Genomic DNA, 26,559 nt, shown 5'->3' with positions numbered 1-26,559 from the left:
CCAGGAGGGTGGTGGAGCAGAGGCGGTCTTGGGGGAGGGATGGTGGGCCAGGACTATGCAGGGGAACAGGACATAGACCATGGCATGGCAATGGCGGGCCTGGGTCGTGGGGCATGGGCGGACCTGGGCCGTGGAGCATGGGCGGACCTGGGCCGTGGAGCATGGCGGACCTGGCAGGCGCCGGCAGTTCAGGGGACCATGGCGGTGCAGGCAGTTCAGGGGACCAGAGAGGCACAGCCTCCATGGCCATAGCAGGGTACTTATATTCCACCCCCCAAATTTTTTTGGGCAGAGCTATAGGGTCGTGGCCTAGAGCGGGTTCATGGGCTAAGGCAGTCACTGGACTCTGGTCTGGGGCTGGAGCCATCTCTGGACGCTGGTCAGGGGCTGGACTCCAATCTGGATACTGGTCAGGGGCTAAAGTCCCCTCTGGACACTGGTCAGGGGCTGGAGTCCCCTCTGGACGCTGGTGAGGGGCTGGAGTGGATGCATGCATGGCCCAAACACACATAATAGCAGTGGCCATAATGGCCAGTGCTGCACACTATGTAGACTCTGGTGTGGTAGCCGTCTTGGCTGAGGGCTCAGGTGTGGCAGCTCTCTTAAAGGGTTAGTTCACCCAAAAATGAAAATAATGTAATTTATTACTCACCTTCATGCCGTTCCACACCCGTAAGACCTTCGTTAATCTTTGGAACACAAATTAAGATATTTTTGTTGAAATCCGATGGCTCGGTGAGGCCTCCATAGTCAGCAATGACATTTCCTCTCTCAAGATCCATTAATGTACTAAAAACATATTTAAATCAGTTCATGTGAGTACAGTGGTTCAATATTAATATTATAAAGCGACAAGAATATTTTTGGTGAGCCAAAAAAACAAAATAGCGACTTATTTAGTGATGGCTGATTTAAAAAAAACTGCTTCAGGAAGCTTTGGAGCGTTATGAGTCAGTGTATCGAATCATGATTCGGATCGCGTGTCAAACCGCCAAACTGCTGAAATCACGTGACTTTGGTGCTTCGAACCGCTGATTCGACACGCTGATTCATTATGCGCCGAAGCTTCCTGAAGCAGTGTTTTGAAATCGGCCATCACTATATAAGTCATTATTTTGTTTTTTTGGTGCATCAAAAATATTGATTAATATTGAACCACTGTACTCACATGAACTGATTTAAATATGTTTTTAGTACATTAATGGATCTTGAGAGAGGAAATGTCATTGCTCCCTATGTAGGCCTCACGGAGCCATCGGATTTCAACAAAAATATCTCAATTTGCTTTCCGAAGATTAACGAAGGTCTTACGGGTGTGGAACGGCATGAGGGTGAGTAATAAATGACAGAATTTTCATTTTTGGGTGAGTTCTTTACAAATGGACATATAATTGCTTTCATAACAATGTGATGTTTGTATAGATTTAAGTAATGTTATTTATGTATTTATATAATTAAAATGTAAGTAAACGTTTTGGCTGGGTATCAAATTTAAATGAAAAATGTATGAATAGTATGGTAGAAATATAAACGGGGCTGGGCCGTTTCTGGCGCGCTGTGCGCATTTGCGACGGCCCGATACTGGCTTGATTGCGGCAGTATCGGCAAGGTAACGGCTGCCGCATCTGGCCCGATTGATTCGGCCCGGAATCGGGCAGTGAGTACACAGGCATCCGGCCCGATCGCTGCAGAAAGAAACGGGCCGAGTGGTAAGTCTCCGGCAGGCGAGAATCTAACAGGAACTGGCCCGAGTGTATTTTGCTATCTGGGACAGTGGATCTCTGTTAGATTAGTACTAACATTAAATATCGTGCAATATAGATCAATTTCATAGAGGTTGTTTTTGTAGTTTCTACGTGTGTTTACACTTTTTTTTTATTACAAATTCTATAGTTTATTATTATTTATTTATTTCAGAAACCATGGTAAAGAGGAGCATGCTTTTACCTGTGACTACCATGACCTTACTAATAGTTGAACTTTATAATTGTTTAAATTTTAATTGAAATAAAACGTTAATTCAGTGTGGTGAAATATCAATATCAGTGTATTAGCAGTAAATTTACTTTAAGGCATCCTTGCTCAAAATCAGTACTTTACTGTCAAGTGCATTTCTATATGACAAAAATGCAATAATAATTTTGTTAACTGTATTTGCAGTAAATTCAATCAAATCTGTAATTATTTGTTTCTGTCCTACTTTATTTATTCAATTATTTTCTCAAATTTAAGGCCCTAACACCAGCAAAACATTCATGGGTGAATTCATGGGCCGAATGGTCTGGATTTGTTTTAGCCTCAGTCCAGACCTGTTAACTAAAAGAACTGTAGTAAAATATCATTAAAATCTGTCAATAGAAAGTGAGACGTCAGTTTGTGCATTTGAAAGCAGGGCAATTAACTAAAAAAGACTGAAACTGAAACTATAGTTAAAATGATAAAAACTTGAAATAAAATAAAACTTTAACTGAGCTAGTTTAAAAGGTAACATTTCTCATTTCAATTTAGTTAAACTGTACTAATCTAATTTCTAAAATATGCTATACATTTCAATTTCTTATGAAAGGTCTGCAAGAAGGGGGCCCAAAATTCTGTCTTGCACACCCCCTTAAAAAGTAAAAATTACAGACATCATAAATTAAGGATGCAAATTTGTTCTTCTAGAGAAGAATTTCAAACCTGTATTAAATAGCTTTGGAGTGCTGCACTTTCATTTTATTTTTTATTAAAGTTTAATTTTTGTTGTCTTTGCTGAATAAACAGCACTAATCCACTCCAAAACTGAGATGAATAACATTAGACACAAAAATAATTTGCATAAAACATTTACAAAGTTGTTTTTAAAAAAGAGGAATATTAAGATCTTAAACTCAAATCAATAGGGGTTTCTGCTTGATTCTCTAAATATCAGCATATAAACTCACATTGATCAGATAAAACATGATGTTGTACACAATTATTTAAATAGAATCTTAAATCTTGTCTATAATTCCACACATAAATCATGTCAAAGATCTGATGATGTTTTATTGTCATGTGTCTTACAGTGCTGAAGAGGATGCAGCAGTATGAAGGTACAGTGTGTGTCTGAACTACACTAGATTACATTCATATACTCACAGCTTCATCACTGACCTACAGGATGATTAAACACTGATTAAATATTAATAACATCATCACAAAATATCTGTATTAAGATGTGATTTATATTCTCTGTTTTCTCAGTGGATGTGACTCTGGATCCTGATACAGCTCATCCTCAACTCATCCTCTCTGTTGATGGAAAACAAGTAAGACATGGAGACATTTGGCAGAAACTCCCAGACAAACCAGAGAGATTTAATAAATGTGTATTTGTCCTGGGAAAGGAGGGATTCTCCTCAGGGAGATTTTATTTTGAGGTGCAGGTGAAGGGAAAGACTGAATGGACTTTAGGAGTGGTCAGAAAATCCATTAACAGAAAGGGAGAGATCACACTGAGTCCCAGAAATGGATTCTGGATTGTGGTTCTGAGGAATGAGAATGAATATAAAGCCTGTGCTGATTCTCCCGTCTCTCTGTGTCTGAGTGTGAAGCCGCAGCGGGTCGGTGTGTTTGTGGATTATGAGGAGGGTCTGGTCTCCTTTTATGATGTGGAGTCCAGCTCTCATATCTACTCTTTCACTGGTCAGTCTTTCACTGGGAAACTCTATCCAATTTTTAGCCCGTGCTTTAATAATAAAGGTAAAAACTCAACTCCACTGATCATCACACCTGTCAAATACAATAAATGAATGTACACCCTAATATGAAATACACATGAAAATAATGATTTATATAATTAAAAATGTAAAAACATGTTTTCATTGTTAGAATCCATCACTTCTAGCTATAATTGCACATTTTAATATAAAAATATGCTTGTTTAACAAAATTTTTTTTCAACTTTTCATAATTATTCATGCCATTTCTTTTTCTCCTCCTGAAAAAATAAAATTGCCTGAAATTTTGTTTACATAAAAATAAACTATGAGAACCTTAATAAACTGACTGAATGAACTCATTTTGATTACAAAAATGAATGCATAAGTTTTAATTACAAAATGTTCTGTGATATTACTGTGGTACATCAGATGGTAATACCTCAATATACATCAAAGAACTGAATGATTACCATATTCACACATGACACATATGTACATGGTACTTCATTATATTATGATCATGGTAATAACAAAAAAAGGAGAAAAAGATGAGAAGAAGAAAAACATGGTATTACCAAGCTGTCAAATGTTAACCCGCATGGTAAAACTAGGTGTGTTTTATTGTAAGAAATAAGAATACAGAAGAAATTAGAAATGAGTTAAGTTCATAGACAAATTTCAGCATACATTAGATTCATTAAAATGCTCTTTTTATTGATACAGTTGAGTATCTTCAAATAAAATATAGGACTGTTAAATATGATGATGCTGATATGAAGATACAAACATGAAACCTTATGAAAGAGTACCTTATAAAATGAAACTTTTCAGGACATAGAGAGTATTCTTTTAAAGATGCATATTTTTATCACTGTTTATGTTTACAGTAATGTATTTTGATCTGTATGAAACTTGAGCACAGCTGTTTTTACACTATGATATAATATGATGTCATAATTTTGGGGGGATACAGCGTAATGTTAGCTAATGTTCACTAGGTGGCGTTATATAGTTTCAAATCAGAAAATACAGACAATACAATGAGGTTCATACAGTCATGGAAAACCTGGAAATATGTCATTTTTAATGGCAAACTAATAAAATGGATCCAATAAAAACTTTTATTAAGGTCATGTACATTTGTTAAGTGATTTGTTTTTAGTTTACTTGGTTAAAAATTTTTATTTTTGAGTGCATGTCTGGTAAATAATTTCTGATTGTGCATTTTTAGTCCTAATTATGATTAATAATGATGCCTGCACCACTCATTAATGAATGATCCACATTTTAATGCACTGTTTGTGTTTTGAGAGTGTATTACAGTATTCAGTTTACAGTGATTACAGTGTTTAGTTCTGATGGTTTTAACAGAGACGGCAGGACAAATGTTCTGTTCACTGAGGTTTAGGGCACAAGATGAAACCAAAGACTCCAGAGTTCGGCTTTAATGGGACCCAGAGTCTCTCCTGGGACAAACAATGTGATTTTCATATTTCTATAAACAGGGTCAGCTGCATATAAGGGAAGAGTCATGAGAATTTCTTAAACCAATGGCTACAGATTATATTTATAAAGGGGTTTGGAAAGATAAATTCTGCTTTGTGATGTTTTTAATCCTCATATTTTTGTTTCTGGACCTTTTTATGTAAAGTAGGTCTATTTGTACTTAAAATTTATATGATTGTCATTAACAAAATGTCAAACCAAACTGCATTAAACATCAATACTGTATCACAGACCTTACCTTTTAAGGATCACAGTGTCTCCATCAGTCCATCTTTTCCTCTGGATGTGTGTGGAAAGTCTGATCACAGTGACTGGAGTGTCATTCTTCAAGTATTGTCCTGATGGATCAGCTCATCCACACTAAAGCACCACCTGAACTTCCTGATCTTTGTGCTTCAACGTCCTGAAGTGAGAAACCTGTAGTAATTCTGCCATCAATCATTTTACAAAATTACACATTCCATTGTCATCTTTTAATTCTGAATGCCCTTATCTGGGTGAAAAATCTGTGAAATGTGGCATTTGGTAAAGGGGCAAAAAATAAATGCTTCACACAAGATTTAAAACCGAGCGTATCTAAAAGCAGTTAGAATGAACTTCACATGGAGGGTTTATACATGCTTAGAGATTTTAGGGTGGAGTTTCCATAACTTTTACATATTTCATCAGACATTTTGTCTCAGAAATGTATAGGTACATGTTTTATTTTTGTTAAAAAAGAGAAAACATAATTTGACCGAACCTCAAATAATATTTGAAAGTTGTTGTTTTATATGTAACAAACATTTTATAAAAGGAAACAGAAAAGCAGGGACGGTTTTACAGAAGCCATTTTTATGCAAAAATACATCAAACATTTGAAAAAAAAAGTTAAAAGTATTCATTTGAAAGCAACACAAATAGCAAGCCACATGTTAAAACATTATTAATATGTGAATATTTCATGTGAGAATTATTAAAAGTTTTACATTGTGAAATTTTACAGTGCACTATTTTAATGCACCAATGAATGAAAATAAAAATTCACTGTGTTTAATATACAACAACATTTTCTGTCCATATTCTAATGCTTCATTACATGATTCAATCCTGTCTCACTGAACACTTTCACATATGAACAGTCATTTGGGTCGGGGTGTGTTTTGTTCAAATGTAAATTTCATTGAGGAATGTTGCTGTTGGAGGGAATATAAAGGCCTGATGTTAATGCAAACACATGGAAAATTACTCAAATGTAAAATCAAAACTATGCAAAGTAGGACTACAATGATGAGAACAACAACATCTCAGGAAACTGAGTGACTTTGGCATGAAACATGTTAAGTTCAAATTATTTGAGTTCATTATTTAAACTATAAAATTCAAACGTTTCATGAATGTGTTTCTATTACACAAAGGTCTGTTCTTCAGCACAACAGAAGCAGTTTTCAGTTATTTGGCATTGCAGCTTTTGCAGAGAATCTTTGTTCCGTCAGGGAAGAATCCAGCGCCGACCAGAGACACCGAACACTCTGAACACTGAAAACACGGCTGATGCCACTGACGATCCTCAAACGAGACGTACTTCCCTTCTCCAAAACCTGACAAAAACATTGAGAGGCGTTTCATTTTGAGCAGTGCTTTCTAAAATCACTAAAACAACATTATCATGATTTCAAGTGAACATTATTTATACTGTTTATAAACATTGAAAAGAATGAACTCTAAGAAAAGTCTGTAATAATATGGCACAATGTGCTGTTAATGAGGGAATTTTCTGTATTGATGTTTCACGGGTGCTTTACCCGTATTTTGAATTATACACATTACATTGTTTTGATTTATGGTTAATAGAAAAGTCTGTACTTAACAGATAATGTCCTAAAATTACCAGTGTCTTTAATGTTTTTTATGGATTGATTTTTTTTTCTTACAGTGTAGTTCTGCTAAAAATGATTCACTCAATGTTGTTCCAAACCTATATTGCTGCGTAACACAAAAGAAGCTCTTACTGATAAAATGAAAGTGAATGAGGTTTTTATGTGTTTTTACAGTTTTTTTCTTTCTTTTTTTTTTCTTCACTTTCATTAAATGGAAAAGAGCAGCATGGACATTCTGTGTAACATCTTTTGTGTTCCACAGAAGAAGTCATATGGGTTTGGATCAACATGAGGTTGATGGTGCGTTCAAGTCCTCCTGGGAAGTTCGTAATTACGAGGTGGGAAGTCGTGTTTACACTGACAGGAGCGTTCAAGTCACTTTCGTCTGAGTAAGATGGCGGCGTACCTTTTTTCAATTTCACACAAAAATACAGCACTTTTACTTATAGAAAATGAATAACAAAGAACGTGAATCAGGTGTTTTTTGCGTTTTTTATGTTTTTAGTTAATTTATGAAGCAACTGTAAACTTTATCGTTACATATTATGTTGTTATGCTACCATATTTTGTGCAGGCAGTTAGCTTACTTCATTGTAAATATAAAAGCTGGACAATATCACTGCTAAATACCTATAATATTGTGGTATTCCACCATGTTTCTCACTGACACGCCCGTACAGATTGGGGTTAAAGAAAATCCCTAACTTCCCACTAAATACGATCTTTCCGACATGACTTGAACGCACCATGAGATCTTTAGAAAAAATCTAAAAAAAAAAAAAAAAAAAAATAGCATTTCGATACATCAGAATATTATGGCTAATAGTATGATATAGTAAAAATATGAAGCTCATAATTGGAGGGAAAAAACACCTCAATTTTATTCAAAGATCCAAACTGAGCAAAAATTTGCAATTTGTTGTTGCTGATATTTATATGCTCCATAAATTGACGAAATTCTGATTGCTTGTAATGAAAATCAGTGAGAACTTCATAACAGCAGACTACATAAAATGCATGTAAATATCACTCTATATCTCCCAGTAAAGTTGTATTAAGATGATATTTAAATGCTTAGTTTTATGATCAAATCTCTGTAGTTTTTATTGTGGAGGCAAAACGTATAATGCAATTCAATGATGACTGAGAGATGAACAAATAGGCTAAATATCATATTTAATACTCACATTTAAACATGATTTTTTTCTAAGAAAAGATGTATGGAAAATGAAGTTGCTTCAGTTCAGTAAGTGTTCATCTTGAAATATTACTGATAATATAAAAGTTCTTCTTACATTTACTTAAAAATAATCAACATTTCACAACAAAAAGACACGTGAATCACAACCTGAAGAGGGACGCTTTTAGTTAGAATTACACTAAAAGGCCTTTTACTTGCTAAAAAAAAAGTTTTTTTCATTTTTGATAATGTGCTTATCAAATATGATATAGTAGGCTTTACAGTGTTAAAACATATAAACAGTCTAGATGTTTGACTCTGTCTTGACTCAGTCCATGACCCGGTGGATGTGAGACTCTTGAGTCCTCAATGCACAAGCAAAACTATATTCAAACTGACTCAACAGCCTCAGAACACATGACCCTGTTTATGTGACACTGTCTCTTGTTTCTGACAAAGTGTTTCTGTTAGCAGCTGAAGGGACTGGTAATAAAGAGCGCTCTTGTTATAAGGACACATTAACACACACTGACCTGTGATGGGTTTGTCGCAGGCGGCACATTTTTGGGCGTACAGGTTGCTGAAGCACTTCACACAGTACGGATCTTCACCCTGTGTTGTGAAAGGCTGTCCGGCCAGCTGGACTTTACAACCCGTACACAAGAAACATTCTTTATGCCAGGGCTCGTCTCTGTACGTAACGCCACCCTGAACCAAGATCTGTGAGACACAAGACCAACAAAATCACTGTCATTCACTGGCATACAAGGAGGTTGGCAATGAAATAAAAGCAAAAAATACTCTATATTTAGATTCATATTTAGATATGTGTAGTTTAGTTTTCCTTTCACCTGTTTGCAGTGGGCACAGCGTGGGGCGAATCGTCCCTCGTAACAGGGCACGCAGTAGTACTCGCTCTTATCTGGGATGAAGGACTGGCCGCCGATGGGCTGCTCACAGCCACAACAAACAAAACATTCCTCGTGCCACGTGCAGCCTCCGTACTCCAGCCGCTTGGAGCCTGAGAGATCGAAAACATTTAAAACTAACTGTTAAACACTTCATCTACATTGAGAGTGAGCAAAGCTACATGACTAAACTATTTTTAAAAAAAGTCAATGCAACTACTAATGGGAGCAGGAGCCATATATATACATATATATACATTTTTCATCCAAGCAGGAGGTATTTTCTCATTTTACACTGCAAAAAATTATATTTTGAACATGTATTTTTGACTAATTTTTCTGTTTAAATATCTAAAAATGATTGTAAAAAACAAGATAAAACAAGTGAAAACCAATTTTAAAAGTGTGCTTCAATTAAATTTGATCTTGTTTCAAAGATTTTTACATATTTTTACTGGGGAATTACTAATTTACTAATTAAAAAGAGGACCTTTCTGCAGTTTAGAGAGCATTTTATTGGACAAACACCCCTGAGTGCAAGATTAGTCATTCATATTTTTGGTCCATTTTGCCAGAAGGGAAAGACTGTAAATTTAAAATGCAAATATTTGCTAAATGTTTGTCACTTTTTAACAGTACACTACAGTGTTAATTAAAACTAAAATTAAAACTATTAAAAAAATTTCTTTAATGTAAAAAAAACAAAAACAGAAATAAAATAAAATTTGAATATAAAATGGAAAAACTTAAACAAAATTTAGAAATGTTGCCTAAAATAAATGTTTAAGCATTAAGATTACTAAAACTCAAATTGAATATATATCTATATCGACAGATCGATCGATCGATAGATAGATAGATGATAGATAGATAAACTAAAACTTAAAACCAAATTAAAAGTAAAATGTATAAAAAAAATATAAAAATAAAAGCCAATTTATGTTAATAAATATAGTATACAAATAATACTAAAATAACAGTAGAACTCAGCAAAAAGATAACAGAAATAAAGAAAGCCACAAAACTGTTATTTTGATTTCTTGAGGTTTTCAATTTCAGAGGTAAACATCATCTCAGCTTTTATCATTTTTATCTCATACATCATTGCACAATCTGCAAATGTGCTTCTACCTGTCTGCGTTGGTTTTCTTCTGGAAAACAGCCTCAGCTATTCAGGCACTACAAGTTCTTCCTCAAGCGTTCTTATTGTGTTGTGGGTGGATAAGCATGTCTGATAAGTAATTAGTCTTTGTCATGCAGAGACTGACTACACGTGTGATGTCACGCTACAGTCTGTCACAACTATGTTCACAATTGAACTTGAACTGCCCTGGATCTACAAAAGCCTCTCGAGTGGGTGTTTTGTTTCTGAGGCATGCAAAAGCTGTGGGCTGAAAATTCCACAATGGCTGGTATTCCAATAAAATGTATCTGGAATCTGGAAATGCACAAGTTGCAGATGTAACGTACAGGTTTGGTGGGAAATCGGCTCACCTGATCTCTGGATAATGACCGAGAATAGGTGTGAAAATCAGCCCAGAGGGGGACTGAGACGACGGGTCTGTTTCGAATGAATGAGGGAGGAGAGAGCTGCCACTTTCAGTTTGTAATTTTATCCTTCTGGAACTTTCACCATCTCTTATTTCTCTCTAAAAAGCTCCAGAGAGACAGAGGCAGGCGGCGGAGTGTAATTATGGGTAATGTAACGCCCGAGTGTTGGCGTCAGGCCTGGAGGCGTGTGTGCGAGCGTGGCCGCAGGGTTTCCTCTCTCAGCTGAGCGTGTCTGTAATCACACTGTCACATCTCTACTGCCGCACCCTGACACCCAATCAAAACTCATTAACTCGGTTTCTGCTTTAGCAGGCAGGGTGAGAAACACACTTAGACATCCTTTCCTGTTAGATTACATTGGTTTCATATTTGTTGTGTTTATGTCTATACAGTCTGGTACAATCAATTACATGCAAGACACTTTTGATGACTGATTATATATATATATATATATATATATATATATATACACACACACACACACACACACACATTTATTAGATAAAAAATACAGTAAAAACAGATGCACTGATATATCGGCCAATAATCGGTATTGGCCGATAAAAGCAAATTTTCGCACTATTGGCTATCAGCCGATAGTTTAAAAACAGCCGATAGTCAGGGCCAATATATCCTGTCAATCAAAAGAGGGCAGGAAAATGCACTGAATTTGTGCTTTGTGTAAAGAAAATGCTAAGAAACCAGTTTGATGTTCAATATTAATAGTAATTATATGAATTTATAACATTCAGAAAATTAAGAAATATTAATTTACTCTTCAGAATTTAGTTAATGTGTGTTAATATTAATTTGAGATACCAGTTACTTTGAAATAAAAAGTTTTTATTTGCATTTTTTTTTTTTTCAAAATATAATAATTAAAAATATAATTATTAATTATAATGAAATTATCATTAATTTAAAACAAGGTATAAAAGGCAGAACCCCCAAACTATCTGTATCATTATCGGTATCGGCAGATATCACTCTGAATTATCAGCTATTGGTATCGGTGGAGAAATTTAGGATTGGTGAATCTCTAATATATATATATATATATATATATATATATATACTGTAAAAATTGACTTGAAAAAGTAAAAATGACTTTAAAAAGTAAGTGTTTTTGCTGCCTTAAAAATTTTACAACTTGGATAATTGAGTTGACTAAACTTAAAACTTTAAGACAACATTTTTTGATTGTTTTTTTTTTTTACAGTGATGAAATGTAAGCATATGCATATGTGTGTGTAACTGTACCTGGCATCACAGTCTTGGCGCAGGCCACACATTTAGAGGAAAACTCATTGCAGTAACACTCGTTACACACCAGGGCGTCTTCCTGACAGGTGAACGGCTCGTCGGCCAGAGAACGGCTGCAGCGCGAGCAGCGGAAACAGTGTTCATGATAATGCCTCTCCTCATAATACAGCTCCTGAACACAGACAGCACAGGAACACATACAGATATAGATTTACTTCAACTGTAAATTATATTAAAACATTCTTGAAAATCATGCGGTACTTCGTTTATTGAATTTAGTTTAGATCTTGTGACCATGCATGAGACTGACTACCCTGGATGGTTCAAGAAGGCAGATGTGACATGTTGCATGTTGTCCATAAATGTGCATTTTACTCTATTTAATCAGTTACATCATCAAATTTTGGATCAAAGTTCACTGCAAAGCTGAACAAAAGGTGAAACGAGGTGACACAGCTGGTTGTGCAGGAAGTTCTATAACCAAAATGCATGTTGAAGCAAAACAGATCTTGCTTTTCTCTGTGTCACTTCCACTACCATGAAAGGAATGGTGTCTACACAATGAAAACATGCTTTACTATCGTCCACTGATGCAAGCTCTCAAAGACCAGACGGCTATAAATACTGAACACAGAACAGAAGCTTCTGTTTAACCTCTGCATGTTTGTCTTAGATCTTCCAGTGATGATGTGAGAAATCAGATCTGAGAGATCTCACCGTCTCTATGTACACTATTCTGTTGATGTTAATGATGGTGTGCGGTTTCTCACAGACGTTGAATCAAAACTGAATTGGGTCAAATGCAATAAAGTCATATTAAATCCAATTTGATTCAAACTGAAATTAAAATTGACATATAATCAATGTTAATCAGATTGGATTGAATCAAATTAAAATGAAAACTGAACTGAATCAAATCAAATAGGATTAAACAAAACAACTGGATCAAATCAAAATGAATCAGATTATAATGTAAATCAAATCTAAATCTAATCAGATTAAATCAGATACTATTTTTGTTGAAATCCATCCATCCATCCATCCAATAGGACTGAACAATACTGAACTGGATCAGTTCACAATGAATCAGATTCAAATGTGAATCAAACTAATATTGAATTAAATGAACTCAGATACTGTGGTACTGAAAACCATCTACCACAGTATTTACATGGTACTCCAACAATACTGAACTGGATCAAATCAAATGAATCAAATTAAAATGGAAATTGAACTGAATCAAATCAGATAGGATAAAAAAAATACAGAACTACATCAAATCAAAATGAATCAGATTCCAATGTAAATCAAACTGAAATTGAATCAGATTAAATCAGATACTATTTTTTCTTAAATCTATCTATCTATCTATCTATCTATCTATCTAATAGGTTTGAACAATACTGAACTGGATCAGTTCACAATGAATCAGATTCAAATGTGAATCAAACTGAAATGGAATCAAATTAAATCAGATACTATTTTACTGAAATACTATCTATCTATCTATCTATCTATCTATCTATCTATCTATCCATCTAATAGGATTAAACAATGCTGACCTGGATCAGTTCACAACGAATCAGATTAAAACGTGAATCAAACTGAAATTGAATCAAATTAAATCAGATACTTTGGTACTGAAAACCATCTACTATGGTATTTACATGGTAATCCAATTAAACAATACTGAACTGGATCAAATGCAATCAAAATGAATCAAATTCAAAAGTGAATCAAATTCAATTAGATTAAATGGAATCTAATTCAAATAATAATAAAAAAAACAACTGAATCAAAATGAATCTGATTGAATTACTCCTAATTCAAACCAAAATGAAACTGCCATTTTTACATCACAACTCTTCACAAACCTCCAAAGTGAATTATGACATTTTGATGCTCACATTCAACCTCAAAATACACAATCCTTAAAGAGGATCTCTGACGATGACATAATTTTTTCACAGAACTGCTTTATAGATGAAATTAGCTAATTTAATAACTGATGATCTTTACAACGGATCAACAGCCGAAATGCATAATTTTCCTGTTTATCACTGTATCTGCTTTGAAACAATCTGTATTGTATAAAGCGCCATGAAACCCAACAGCCTGTCACACGTGACCTGTGAGTCACTGATTCAGAGAAGTTCAAACTAAACTGTGTTAAACCTGTTGTATAAAAAAATGATGTTCTTTCAGCCAAATGACCCACAAATCATCACGTCTACGGATGACTGATGAAGAACGAAGGAGAAAAACACAGAAAGAGAGAGCGTGTAGAAGTAGTATTTATGTAGTGTGCATTTCTCCCAGTGGATGTGTAAGTCAGACGGTGGCGTCTGCAGCCTGCTCTGTTTGCATTGGCCGTCTGCCTCACTGCTCTGTCACGCATGACCGTGACCAGCTGTGAGGGTGGAAATCTATGACGAATGATACACTGATACATCTCCTGTAAATAGTATATGGAGTGAATTTATGCCTGTGTGTGTGTAAACTCACTGAAGAGCAATCATAAAACACAAGAACACACACCCAAACACTGCACAAATGGAAGCAATTGATAGCGGTGTTTAAAAATACTGTGGATGTTTGAAAGTCACTCACACATAAGAACACTTATGAAAAAGTATCAGATGGTATCATATATAAATCATATGAAATAAATAAATAAATAGCTACCATAGTATTTACATGGTACTCCAGGGCATTTTAACCCTTACTGTGGTGGTTAAATGATGCATGTCCTGATTTTGCAAAGTTAGACACGTTCCTTGGTCATCATATTTTGTTTATCCTGGAGCAACATTCCTGTCCAAAAATGTTGTCCTAACCATAACCCAACCCCTAAACCTAACCCTACCCATAAATAATCCATCCCTAAAATAAGAGGGAAATTAACCCTGATTGTAAGCCTAAAATCGACATTAACTTTAAACTTGTCCCTCAAATCTGATTGGTTGATTGGAATGTTGTTCTATGGATCAACATAGGTGATGATCAGTAAAACACTTACCCGTGAGTTGTGTTCGATGAGCTCTTTGCACTCCTGGCAGGTGTTTGCGTACAGACGGTCGTAACAGGGGACGCAGTGGGGAACGTTGTCTACCTGGATGTATTTCCTGCCGTACAGAGACTCCTTACAGCCGTCACAATCAAACGGTTCTGACATGACGCTCCGCTCCTCTCAAACTCATACAACACTGTCAGCAGACTGAGATGCTCTCTAGTTCTAAAGAAAAACAAGATTTAAATAAAGTTTGAGTAATTATCTGTGAGTTTTTCCACATCAGAAAGAATTATATAGTCAGTTGATTTGGAATAAGCAGTAAATACTTTGTCACAGTAGCCTGAAGGTTTTTAACTAAACAACTGGAGAAAATGAAATACTCAGTGTGTGTGGAGAGAAAGGGAGAGAAAGAAAGAGAGACAGAGAGCAAGAAAGACTGCCAAAGGATACTCTAGGGATCTGAGTCTAGTCCATTATCTCTGATTAAATGGATCAGACGGTCATCAGGATCCAGTGGGGAAACAAGCGGTCACATTCTATATGTGTGTTAAATGTGTGATCATGGCCGACATCCACTGAGTGTGTCCTGGATGGAGCGTGAGAATAAACAGATTCCCACACTGAAAACGCACAGAATCTCCTTTTACTTTTCAAACAGAAACAGCATTCATAATCCAACATATAACATTTAACTTCTGTAATGTGATATATTGCTGAGTAATACAAGATATTCAATGAGAAAACATGTAGGACGGGACTTCTTTTAAGCATTGAAAATTGATTGGATCTTAAAAAACGGGCAAGTGTTTGAGGATGCTTGAAACTCGGGGGGACGAGAGCTCCCCTCGGCCATGTCTGAATGCCCCCAGTCCCAAGCGCACAGAGCTATCGGCCCTTAAATATGAAACTTCTATCTTTCGGCCATATTTATATAGGCATATTTATTTATGTAGCGTATTTTATAACTTTAAAATATATAACCTATAGTAGTCAACATTTGAAGTGGATCAAAAAAGTTCATCAAAGTTGTCCTAAAACCTTCTTCTTAGGACAACTTAATTCTTAGGACAACTTCAAATGTTGACTACTGTATTTTATGTAAGATCTATTAAACTTTCAGTGAGAAGCTGTGTTTAATTTAGAAACTTGAAAAGCAAGTTAGCGACATTTGGCGGAGGTGAACATCTTCGCGTGTGAAGACTCCATCCCCTTTTGGAGTTGCATGTGGAGACTCCACCCCCTTTTGGAGTTGGGTATGGAGACTCCACCCCCTTTTGGAGTTACATGTGGAGACTCCATCCCCTTTTGGAGTTACATGTAGAGACTCCACCCCCTTTTGGAGTTGCGTGTGGAGACTCCACCCCCTGTTTTGTAAATCTCTTATCTGCAGCTTAATCTACTTGCCCCTTGCCATAATTTATACCCTCATGTGCAAACTTTACAGGTTTAAATTCAGTGGACAATGTGTGGAAGACAGTTCATTAATTAAGACATTCAATGAAACAAGTAACTGACAAACTCCCAAAAGTCTGCAGTTTTTCTCTGCCCACATCTCTTGTCCCCCCATTCCTGCTCTCCTCTGGCATTCTTTGTGGGAGTCATTCTGATTGTAGAACATGCGGTTCGAATGAGATGTAGAACTCCCTGAGGGTCAGGAACATCACAACTCCCTTTTATGACAGTGATATCGCTGTCTCCCCCTCCTTCATATCCTGTTCTCACCCCCAAATGAGTGAACAGCCTTGTAAACTGGAAACAGTTATGAATCACGCTCAGATTCCCCCCAAACCATCTTGTTTTTGCTGAGAAATGACGAGAGCAATGCAGTACAGGACACTGAGTGACTCTTTATATAAACAATAGAACATTCCTTCATGAGCATCAAGAGGTTTACCAGTCACATGTTTGGACATGTTGTCATATTATCATTATTTTCCACATTTTACAATAATAGTTAAGATAGTGAAACTAACACAATTGGAAGTGTTGGAATTATGACCAAAACATGCTGCTGCTTTGTCTGGATTCCAGTTCTATTCTCTCTGGACATTCATCAACCAACTTAAGTGTATCCATAAACATTTTTAAACACTACTGAAGTCATCCATTCCATTCCATAAAATAAAATAATCACACATACATAACACTTATGAGGGAGTTTACATGTATGATGCACACTTGATGTGAAAAGCAATTCACTATCCAGTCCAAAATAAAATAATTAATAATGCCACAACATGTTAAATAATAAAGTAACAACTAACAAAATTATTTTAAAAACTAAATAAAAAAAAAAAAAAGAATCTACAACAATCAAAACATAAAAAAATCATTAAAATAAAAATAAAATCATTCTCACACATACAGAAGGATAAGTATGGAAGCTTGTTTCCGTCACTGAATAAAAGATAAAAAAGGTAATTTCGACTTTTTATCTCACAATTCTGACTTTTTTCCTCGCAACTGCGAGTTTACATATCACAATTCTGACGTTCTTTTTTCTCAGAATTGCATTATATAAACTCACAATTGTGAGTTATGAAGTCAGAATTCTGAGAAAAAAGTATTTTTTCCCCACATATAAACTCGAAAGTGTGAGAAAAGTCAGAATTGTGAGTTTATATCCCGCAATTCTGACTTTATTTCTCACAATTCCGAGTTTATCCCACAATTCTGACTTTATAACTTGAAATTGCGAGTTTATGTCTCACAATTCTGACTTTTTTTCTCGCAATTGTGAGTTTATATCTCACAATTCTGACTTTTTTTGTCCTCAGAATTGTAAACTTGCAATTGTGAAGGAAAAAAAGTCGGAATTGTGAGATAAAAAGTCACAATTATCTTTTCAATTGTTTTATTCTGTGGGGGAAACAAGCTTCCATAGACAAAGACAGACAAATGTGTAAGTGTTGTGGAATAATGTAAGCAGAAAGATGAAGAGAATGTGGGAAACATTCCAAGTAACTTAAGATCATAGGTGACATTACTCCCACTATGCTGACATACCTGTCTTTGTGTCTCGCTATGGTAAACGTCTAAGTGACAGCTGATTTCATGACTTACAAAAGAGCGTCTGCGGGTCTGAGTCATTTTATTCCAGTGGAAAAGAACTGGAAAACTTAACACAGAACCATGACAGATCTGTGCTTTTAGCTCACTATTATACAGCTTCTATATCAGTATGGCATGCAACTAAAATCTATTTGAGAATCGATTAATCAATACATATTAACAACCAATCACTGAATGATGAAAATCCACATATAATCTGATCTGATTCAAATCTGATTTTAATTGCATTTCAAAATGTTTCGAAACAACAAAAACCCATTTGAATCTCATTTCTGACTATATTTATCCTCTTTTTCTTTTTTAATGCCTCTCTCCCCTAAAGATCAAACCTGATTTCATTCCAAAGAACGCTTTATAACTTTCTCCATTACCTAAGCCTGCTATCTAAAGCAGAACATTGGCAAACAACTAATCAAATGAATTCCACAGCATTCCCACATGATTAAACCTGCCTCCACAAGGTGCAGATTAATGACTTTGCATAACAAGGAATATTTTCCAATCCACATGTGAACCCTTGTATCAACAAGACGATCTGAGATGCCTGATGCCGCCCATCCAAAAACAGTACGAACTTACACAGACCCCATGCAATGGCAAATCCAGGAAGGGCGTCTCTGTTCTGGTTCCACCTCATATAGTCCCCAAGCCGCAGGTCTCTAAAGAAACACGCTGCTAAATGATCTGTAAAACCAAACACTAGAACAACAAAAACTTTCTTTGAATGTGGTTTCCACAGGTATTCTATGTACTGGAGTCCAGCTTATTCAATGCATCATGTGTTATGAGAAGAAAATATAATGAACTCCTAATGTTACACAAAATTACTCACACTTACTGAAGCACATAGTACGTTATTCAGCAACTGCAAAAGTTTCCAATCCTGTTGTTCAGTGGGTGGAAAATTAACCAGCTGTTGTTCTCTCTGTGTGTGTGCACTTTGGTAGTTTGTTTTCCTGAGGTCTATGTGCCAGTGAAATTACTGCTATTGAACACCTGCGGGCCAAATGTCAGTGTAATAAAAATTTTACATTTCATTCTGAAGCCATTCTAAATGAATTCATCAACACATATTAATTCAATTCATCCCAGATTTAGATTACCACAATGAGTACTTAATGTCCACTTGCGTGTAAACTTGTAGTTAAACTTATACTGCCCATGCATATTTCTGACAGATGTTCAGACTGAGTTTCTAAAAAAAAGTTATTGAGAAAGACTTGGAATAAACAGCAGGAAAAGTGAGAAAGGCAAAACTAAGAAGGAAATTAAGCAAACTATAATTACATCATTTTTTTTTCCATAAAAAAAGATTAAAGTAAAATCCCATACACTCTTAAAAAAGTTAATTGGGGTTCTATGTTATTATGGAAGCTTGTTTCCGCCATGGAATAAAACAATTGAAAGGATAATTACGACTTTTTTCTCAGATTTACAAGATATAAACTTGCAGCTGTGAGAATTAAAGTCTGCATTGCAAGATATCTCGCAACTTTATAACTCACAATTGTGAGTTTATATCAAGCAATTCTGAGAAATAAAGTCAGAATTGGGAAATATAAAGTCAGAATTGCGGGATATGAACTCGCAATTCTGACTTTTATTTCTCTCAATTGCAGGTTTATATTCTGATTCTCAATTCTGAGAAAAAAAGTCAGAAGTGCGAGATGTAAACTCACAATTGAGAGAAAAAATATCTGAATTGTGAGATAAAAAGTCGCAATTACCTTTTTTATTTTTTATTCAGTGGCGGAAACAAGCTTCCATACTACTGTAGAACCCTAGGGTTCTTGACTCAATTTTAAAGAATATTTTATACCAAAAAGGTTCTATATAAGGAGAAATACATTATACTTTCATGTTAAATAGGTTTTTTTCAAGTTATAAAGTATGTTTATGGACTGTTTAATTCATAAAATGTAATTAAAATTAAATGTGAATTAAAACAAAATTAATTAATTAAAATTAATTCCATAAAATGATCCAATGATGGAACCCCTAAAAGGTTCTATATATGGTTCCATATAGAACCTTTTCTTTTAAGAGTGTACTTAAAGAGTTAGTAGTTATTAATTCACATATTTCTGACAAATGTTATTGCTGAAACAGTGAGACTGTGAATAAAATTAAAAAATTGAGGAAGACTCAGAATGAATAACATGAGACATGCAAAACTAAGAATTCTGGGAAATGAAGCAAATGTTAATTAAAGTGCAAATTCCAGTCTGAAGAATAAATACCAATTTTGGGTATGAAAAAGATGTTTAGTTCTGAATCTAATATCTTGGTTGAGATCTTGGGAGGGTTGTTTACTCTTAAGAACAATGTGTCTTCCTGTCATGGGACTTGTTAGAGCCAGCTTCAGATGTTTAGCAAACAACACAGCCATCATATGATGCTTATTAAACATATCTATATGCCAGACAGGTTTTATTATGTGAGAAGAAGGGATTACATTGCTTTCCTTATCCAGTCCTTGGGCATGCTTTTTCAAAGAATTGCCTCAAAAAGCTTTCTCTTCTATCTACACTGACACTAAACCTGATCCAGGATCACTACATTTGACTGGTAAAACAACCATGTGCTCATTATAATGAACGTTTAATTCTCATCTGTGGTGTGAATTACAATTCAACAGGTTTTTGAACTTCAATATAGCAATGCAGATTGTGTAAAAGCAGCTTAACTGGCAAATAATTTTGGCTGCACCTTAAAACTAATGATTTCACACATGCTTCAACAACCACAAAAGATTCAAAGCAGTCATCATATGCAATTTGCATAGCATAGCAACATGTTAACAGCCACTTAGTCAACATAGCAACTGCATAGCAACGCCCTGGCAACCACTTAGACATTACCTTAGCCATGGCATAGCAACATGCTAACAAACAACCATCCACCCACCCTCTCAATTGTAGGTTGCTTTGGATAAATGTTAAACGTCTGCCAAATAAATGTACTTGTAAACCCAGTGTTGTTATCTAAAACTGAAGTATTAAAACTCATTGTCATGTATAAAAATACAAAATATTATATAAACAGCAAGATGCCAACATAAGTTACAACCGTAATTAAACTAAACTATACCTGTTCTCCTGTACCTCCATCATTGTCTGACTTTGGTTTGAATATAAAAGTCTGACATATACAGAGAGTAATCGGCGCTGCTAACAGTACTATGTGCTAACACAAGCTCTTGAAACCCCGCCCTCTGCTTAGCAGCAGCAGCAGCTCATTTGCATTTAAAGGGACACACACAAAAACGGAGCGTTTTTGCTCACGCTCAAAAAGTGTCACATTTAACATGCTATACAAAATTATCTGTGGGGTATTTTGAGCTAAAACTTCACATACACACTCTGGGGACATCAGAGATTTATTTTACATCTTGTAAAAATGGCATTATACCACCCCTTTAAGGCTTGTCAGTAAATGGCTAGTCTCAGCCTCAGACGTCACACCCACGGACCGCTGGCTGAATGTCTGATGCATATGGCACACTTAACTGGAAACCCTTCAGGATTTTCAAAGTCGTCATCTAATTGATTGAATTCTACAAGATGTTCGGGAGACGTGTGTGTCACGTTCTTTATCGGTCCACCTGGAAACAAATGCAGTGACGCCAAACCCCCTCGTGGAAGAAGAAAACCATCGTGTTTACAACTGTGACAATTAGCGAGCATCAGGATCAACTAAACGCTTGATTTTTAAAAGTATGTGAAGTTCATGGCTCCATTGTTGCAGTAAACTTGCATAACGTTTTAGAATGAATAACTTATTAGATGCATGCTGGTCTGTTATTGTTCTCTTGGGCGGTCCTTGGCCAATGAAAGCTGCGAAAGAGTCCAGACCTTCTGCCATCAGTCTGAAGGTCTGGCTATGCGAGACTAGTAAACGGCCACTGTTATGATTGGCTAATGTCAATGGCGATCCGGGACGCCAATAAAATAAACCATCCATTTGTTTCCGATGCTTGGATCCTTCTAAAGTCTGTACAAAGATGCAAACTATCTGTTTAAACTGGACACATCAATGCGAACATTCTTTCACTCTTCCATTTGTCGGCAGACTCACGTGTGGAGTATGTCAGAAACTGAACGCGCATCTGTATACTGTATCAGTGTAGACAGCATCAGTGATTATAATGAGTTCTATTCGGATTTGATGCGACTCGACGCTTACATCCAGTGTAGGCACATGTCAGCCGTTGAGTGACTGAATGCCAGTGGGCGGGGCCTATTGTGCGATGATGTTTAACTATTCATTGATGTCTTTCTCTGGAGGCAGTCAAATGCAAATGTATTTGCCCATGTGACGTCATGGATCCCACAATAGGTGTGCTCAACTTGAAGCGGCGCTGTGCAGACCGATTGGTGTATGACATCAAAATACAGAGAGCGGTTAGATCAGTTTGCGCAGTGCCGCTTTAAGTCGAACACACCTGATATCAATACGAGCTGTTTTTGGAGCTTGCTTAAATAAATGCTTTGTTTATAATGAGAAGGATGTTTTAAGCTATGACTTGCAGGATGTTTTAATGGTTCAAAGACCTCTTATTATATGTCAAAAGATCAAGGCAAATTTGAATTTTCATGTTATGACCCCTTTAAAAGTTGTCTCATTTTTTCTAGTTCAGCGTGTCTGTAAGCCTAGTGTTCTTCACTGGCATGTGTCCAGCTATTGTCTCTCTGCCCTGTACCACCCTGTGGGAATGCCACTGTGGTCAGGGCCATGGTTGGGAAGAATTTGATGGTTTCAAAAAGGGCAAACAAAGGCATTTTTCTTCCTAAAAATGGCACATTCCACTCTCCACGCTGAGAAAAACCAGACGGAGTTCTTAGAAGACCAACATTTCTGCAATTTACTCATGGAGAAAGATTACACACAGCATACCAGTTTTTGGGCCAACTAAAAACATTATGCGGTCACAGCCCCCCACCTCCATATACACCCTTCCAATCAGACCCCATAATGACGTGTTTGCTGGATGTGAGTGGAAATATTCCATTTGGTGCCAAATTCGCTGCATGTCTGGAAGTTGCTGGTGACATCATACACTTAGATGGTGGAAAAACCGTTGTGTGCGAGTGTGGACGCCACAGTCGGCTTGCGGATAGAGAATGAATGCCCATGTTAGTCTTAATTACTCTTTTACAAGCCATATTTACCCTGCTCTATAAACAAGCATCATGTTTACCTACTGGCGCCTTCCCGTAACGCCATGTTCAATCCATGCCTGCCATTACAATGAAACTAAATGAGGCAGCTTTTTAAAGAGAGGTTAAAGTTAGTGTTTCAGTATGTAGCAGTACACAAATAAAGTCAGATACATATTCTACACAAGAACACAATTGTTGACCGCAAACATGCAGTCCTGTAGTACATACTTAATGTGTAACTCTTTCGGTAACGTACCTCGGTACTCAAAGGGGTGACAGAGTATAACTGTGCCATTAAAACAGTGCTGTGCACGATAATCCTAACCCTAACCCTATAGTAAGTACATGTAGTTAATTATTATTACTTAGTACTTACAGTAAATGTATAATTACACTGTAATTACAGGGTTACATTTTATTTTAAGGTGTCTTTAGTACACTGTAATTGTGCATTTAAATACTGAGTAATATTAAGTAACTACATGTACTTACTATAGGGTTAGGATTAGGGTGTGGTTTGGTTTATGGTTAGTTGGATGTAATTATGCATAATTTATTGTTGTAACTATAGTAACTGCATGTAACATATGTAACAATGACACTTAAAATAAAGTGTTACCAAATAAAGTGTATCCAAAATGTCTTTAGCATGTATTAAGTCTTAATTATTGAAATTGTTAATGTCTATTAAATTACATATCACATTCAAATTTGATCTGTCTGGGATTGTAAATGCATAAGGTGCATACAGTCAATACGAAATTAAAATTGACCCAATTTCCTTTCTTAATATGATTTGGTATTTACATTAAATTAAATTACATGTAATGTCATTTTCAATCATTTTAAAATGACACTGAAATACTGTATTGCCATAACAACATAGAAGTCTGGAATTTTTCTTTGTGGGCTTGTAATAACATACGGTGCAAATACAATAATTGTCATTGTCAAATGACCAGTATCATTGATGTACTATTTTAGTTTTTGTTAATATTTTGAGTTAGATTTGTTTTTATATGTTCTGTTTTCACTTTAGTGGTGTTTTTAGCTTTGGTATATATTATGTGTTATGATGCATGCTTAAAGTTGGGCCTCAGAAATCACAAACTTAAAAAAGACTTCATAAGAACTGGTAATGTAATGTAGAGTCCATTCACTAAGTTCTTGGGTAGTTCTTGTAGCATTCATTTGCACGACAGTGTGACTAATTTATTAACGCCCAGGAAAGGGAGATATAAATCCTGACCATGGTGGAAAGCGCTCTTCTATCCATCAGAGACTTACAGCAGTCTGAAAACTCAGGCTCCATCTATCTTACTCAGCAACAGTGAGTATCCACAAAACTTCATCCTTTAAATTTATGTGCACCAGCAATGAACACCACAACTCCCCTCATTCAACTCCAGCGACTACAATTTGGGAAGTATTTCTACCGTCTCTCAGAGGAGCCTCTATTGCTTTTCAGCAGCTTTATTGATTCATGATGTTAATGTTTTTAAAACCTCCTAATTGTTCACCTTTAGCATTTTAGAGATGGATATTGGATAGTTTTACCTCAGAAGTACTTATGTGCCTTGGCACATTCATTTGGTAATAATCATTTAGTATCATGTTGTATATAAATACACCATGGCATCACCACAGTGCCTTTTGTAAGTACTGGAAAGGAAATCTGGGAAGGAGAAAAGACACTAGGGAACAGCAAAGTGTGGGCAAATTCCATCTTAATACTGGTGAGAAACAGAAACAGAGAGAGATATGCTGTGTGTGTGTGTGTGTGTGTGTGTGTGTGTGAGAACTGCCTACATTCGGGACAAAAATAACTCACTTTTCATACTGCCTTTGTCGCCGAGCCCCTGGGGTGCCATACATACACACACACACACAGTCCAATGAAACTGTCATTGTTTTATAGAAAATGTAAACTGTACTACTGTGAGTCTATACCAAAATTACTGTACCACAGCTGAACTGAACAACAGAACAAGCAACAACTGCTCAGGGGCTCATAGATATAATATATTACATTTTATAGATATATATACACACATATACACATGATATATATAATATATATATATATATAGAGAGAGAGAGAGAGAGTAAAACAAAAAATTAAAATTATTCAGACATTTTTGATATATTTTGATATATCATATTCTATAGTTCATTTATGTAAGTGAGGATAGCAAAATGAAGTAAACTGACATATTATACCCAAATTTATTTATATATATATATATATATATAAATAATGGACTATAATCTATGAGCCCCTGGTTGAAAACCTATAGTTCATTATCTATACAGTGTATATATATATATATATATATATATATATATATGTATTTATTTATTTTCAATGACAGTTTCCGTGTGTGTGTGTGCGCTTGGCGACAAAGGCAGCAAAAAATTTTTTTTGCGTTATTTTTATATTTCATAAAGTCAATATGCCAGTGTTAGTAATCAAAATATTAATAAAAACACATAAAATTAAAACAAAATAACAAAATTAAATTTAAGTAAAAAAAGAATAACTATTAAAGCCTTAATAAAATGAATAGTAATTAATAAGAAAATAAAAACAAAAAAATCATATATACTCCTATACTATACACACACACACAGCAACACAAAATTATAACAAAATATACTGAAATTAAAATTAGTATCAGCTAATAAATATTAATACAAATTATTAAGAATGTAAAGTAAGAAAATAAAATACACAAACATATATATATATATATATATATATATATATATATATAACACACACATCCATAGAGCACCAATCACATCTCAGAGACTGACAGACCATGAAACAACAGAGAGTTCCTGAACAGACATTAGGAGTAGACATTATATTATTCTTCAGCTTATACAACTGAATAACTGAGTCTACAGCAATTAGTTGACATCTTACCGTGGTATTGAAGTGTCCAGCTGATCTGTCCCTGTGCTCAGCCTAAAGTCTCTCTGTGAGACACACTGCAGTTTTTCCCATGAAACACATCACACAGAGCTGATCCTCCCACTGGGCGAGACATTTGCACTCTCTGCCCGCCCACATCTGACACACCGCTACATTTAAACCTTCAACAGCTTTAAGTTTTTTCTTCAGCTAGTGTCCAACATGGCAACATGGAACGTCCCTTTGAAAACTTTATGGAAAAACTCCCACACACTCTTAAAGCGCCACTTAGACATTTTACTCAGGGATACCATTTGAATTCACAAGTGTTGAGTTGTTTTAAACACTATACATTTACAAAAAAAATTAAATTAACGTATTAAAAACAAACAGTTTGTCTCTAAATTCATTACCTACTGCTGTAATGAATTTACAGCAAAACTTA

At 35.5% G+C, this 26,559-nt stretch overlaps 2 protein-coding genes across 7 annotated transcripts in view; one reads left to right on the top strand and one right to left on the bottom strand.

Annotated features, from left to right (window-relative positions):
* Positions 1-4,037, top strand: part of LOC127500449 (zinc finger protein RFP-like) — a 77,537-nt gene extending 73,500 nt beyond the window's left edge. For all 5 annotated transcript variants that reach the window (XM_051871504.1, XM_051871506.1, XM_051871505.1 and 2 more), the window contains 2 exons: positions 3,048-3,074; positions 3,226-4,037. In XM_051871504.1, the coding sequence (XP_051727464.1) occupies positions 3,048-3,074; positions 3,226-3,773 (575 nt within the window). In that variant the 3' untranslated portion in view covers positions 3,774-4,037. The remainder of the gene's footprint in view (positions 1-3,047; positions 3,075-3,225) is intronic.
* A 1,964-nt stretch (positions 4,038-6,001) lies between these two features.
* On the bottom strand, positions 6,002-26,286 carry fhl3b (four and a half LIM domains 3b). Of its 2 annotated transcripts, none has more exons than XM_051871513.1 (6): positions 26,127-26,286; positions 14,970-15,185; positions 11,948-12,122; positions 9,080-9,249; positions 8,762-8,948; positions 6,002-6,769 (listed from the first exon to the last, which is right to left on the bottom strand). In XM_051871513.1, exons 2-6 carry the CDS (start codon positions 15,123-15,125, stop codon positions 6,621-6,623), a joined length of 837 nt encoding a protein of 278 aa, XP_051727473.1. In that variant the 5' UTR covers positions 15,126-15,185; positions 26,127-26,286; the 3' UTR covers positions 6,002-6,620. The 2 variants fall into 2 exon arrangements, with proteins under 2 accessions (XP_051727473.1, XP_051727474.1); XM_051871514.1 differs by lacking the exon at positions 26,127-26,286 and adding an exon at positions 18,615-18,743.
* Positions 26,287-26,559: the final 273 nt, after the last annotated feature.

This window comes from Ctenopharyngodon idella, chromosome 19 (genome assembly GCF_019924925.1).
Source record: "Ctenopharyngodon idella isolate HZGC_01 chromosome 19, HZGC01, whole genome shotgun sequence".
Taxonomy (NCBI): Eukaryota; Metazoa; Chordata; class Actinopteri; order Cypriniformes; family Xenocyprididae; genus Ctenopharyngodon; species Ctenopharyngodon idella.
This window is presented reverse-complemented; position numbering and strand designations above follow the sequence as displayed.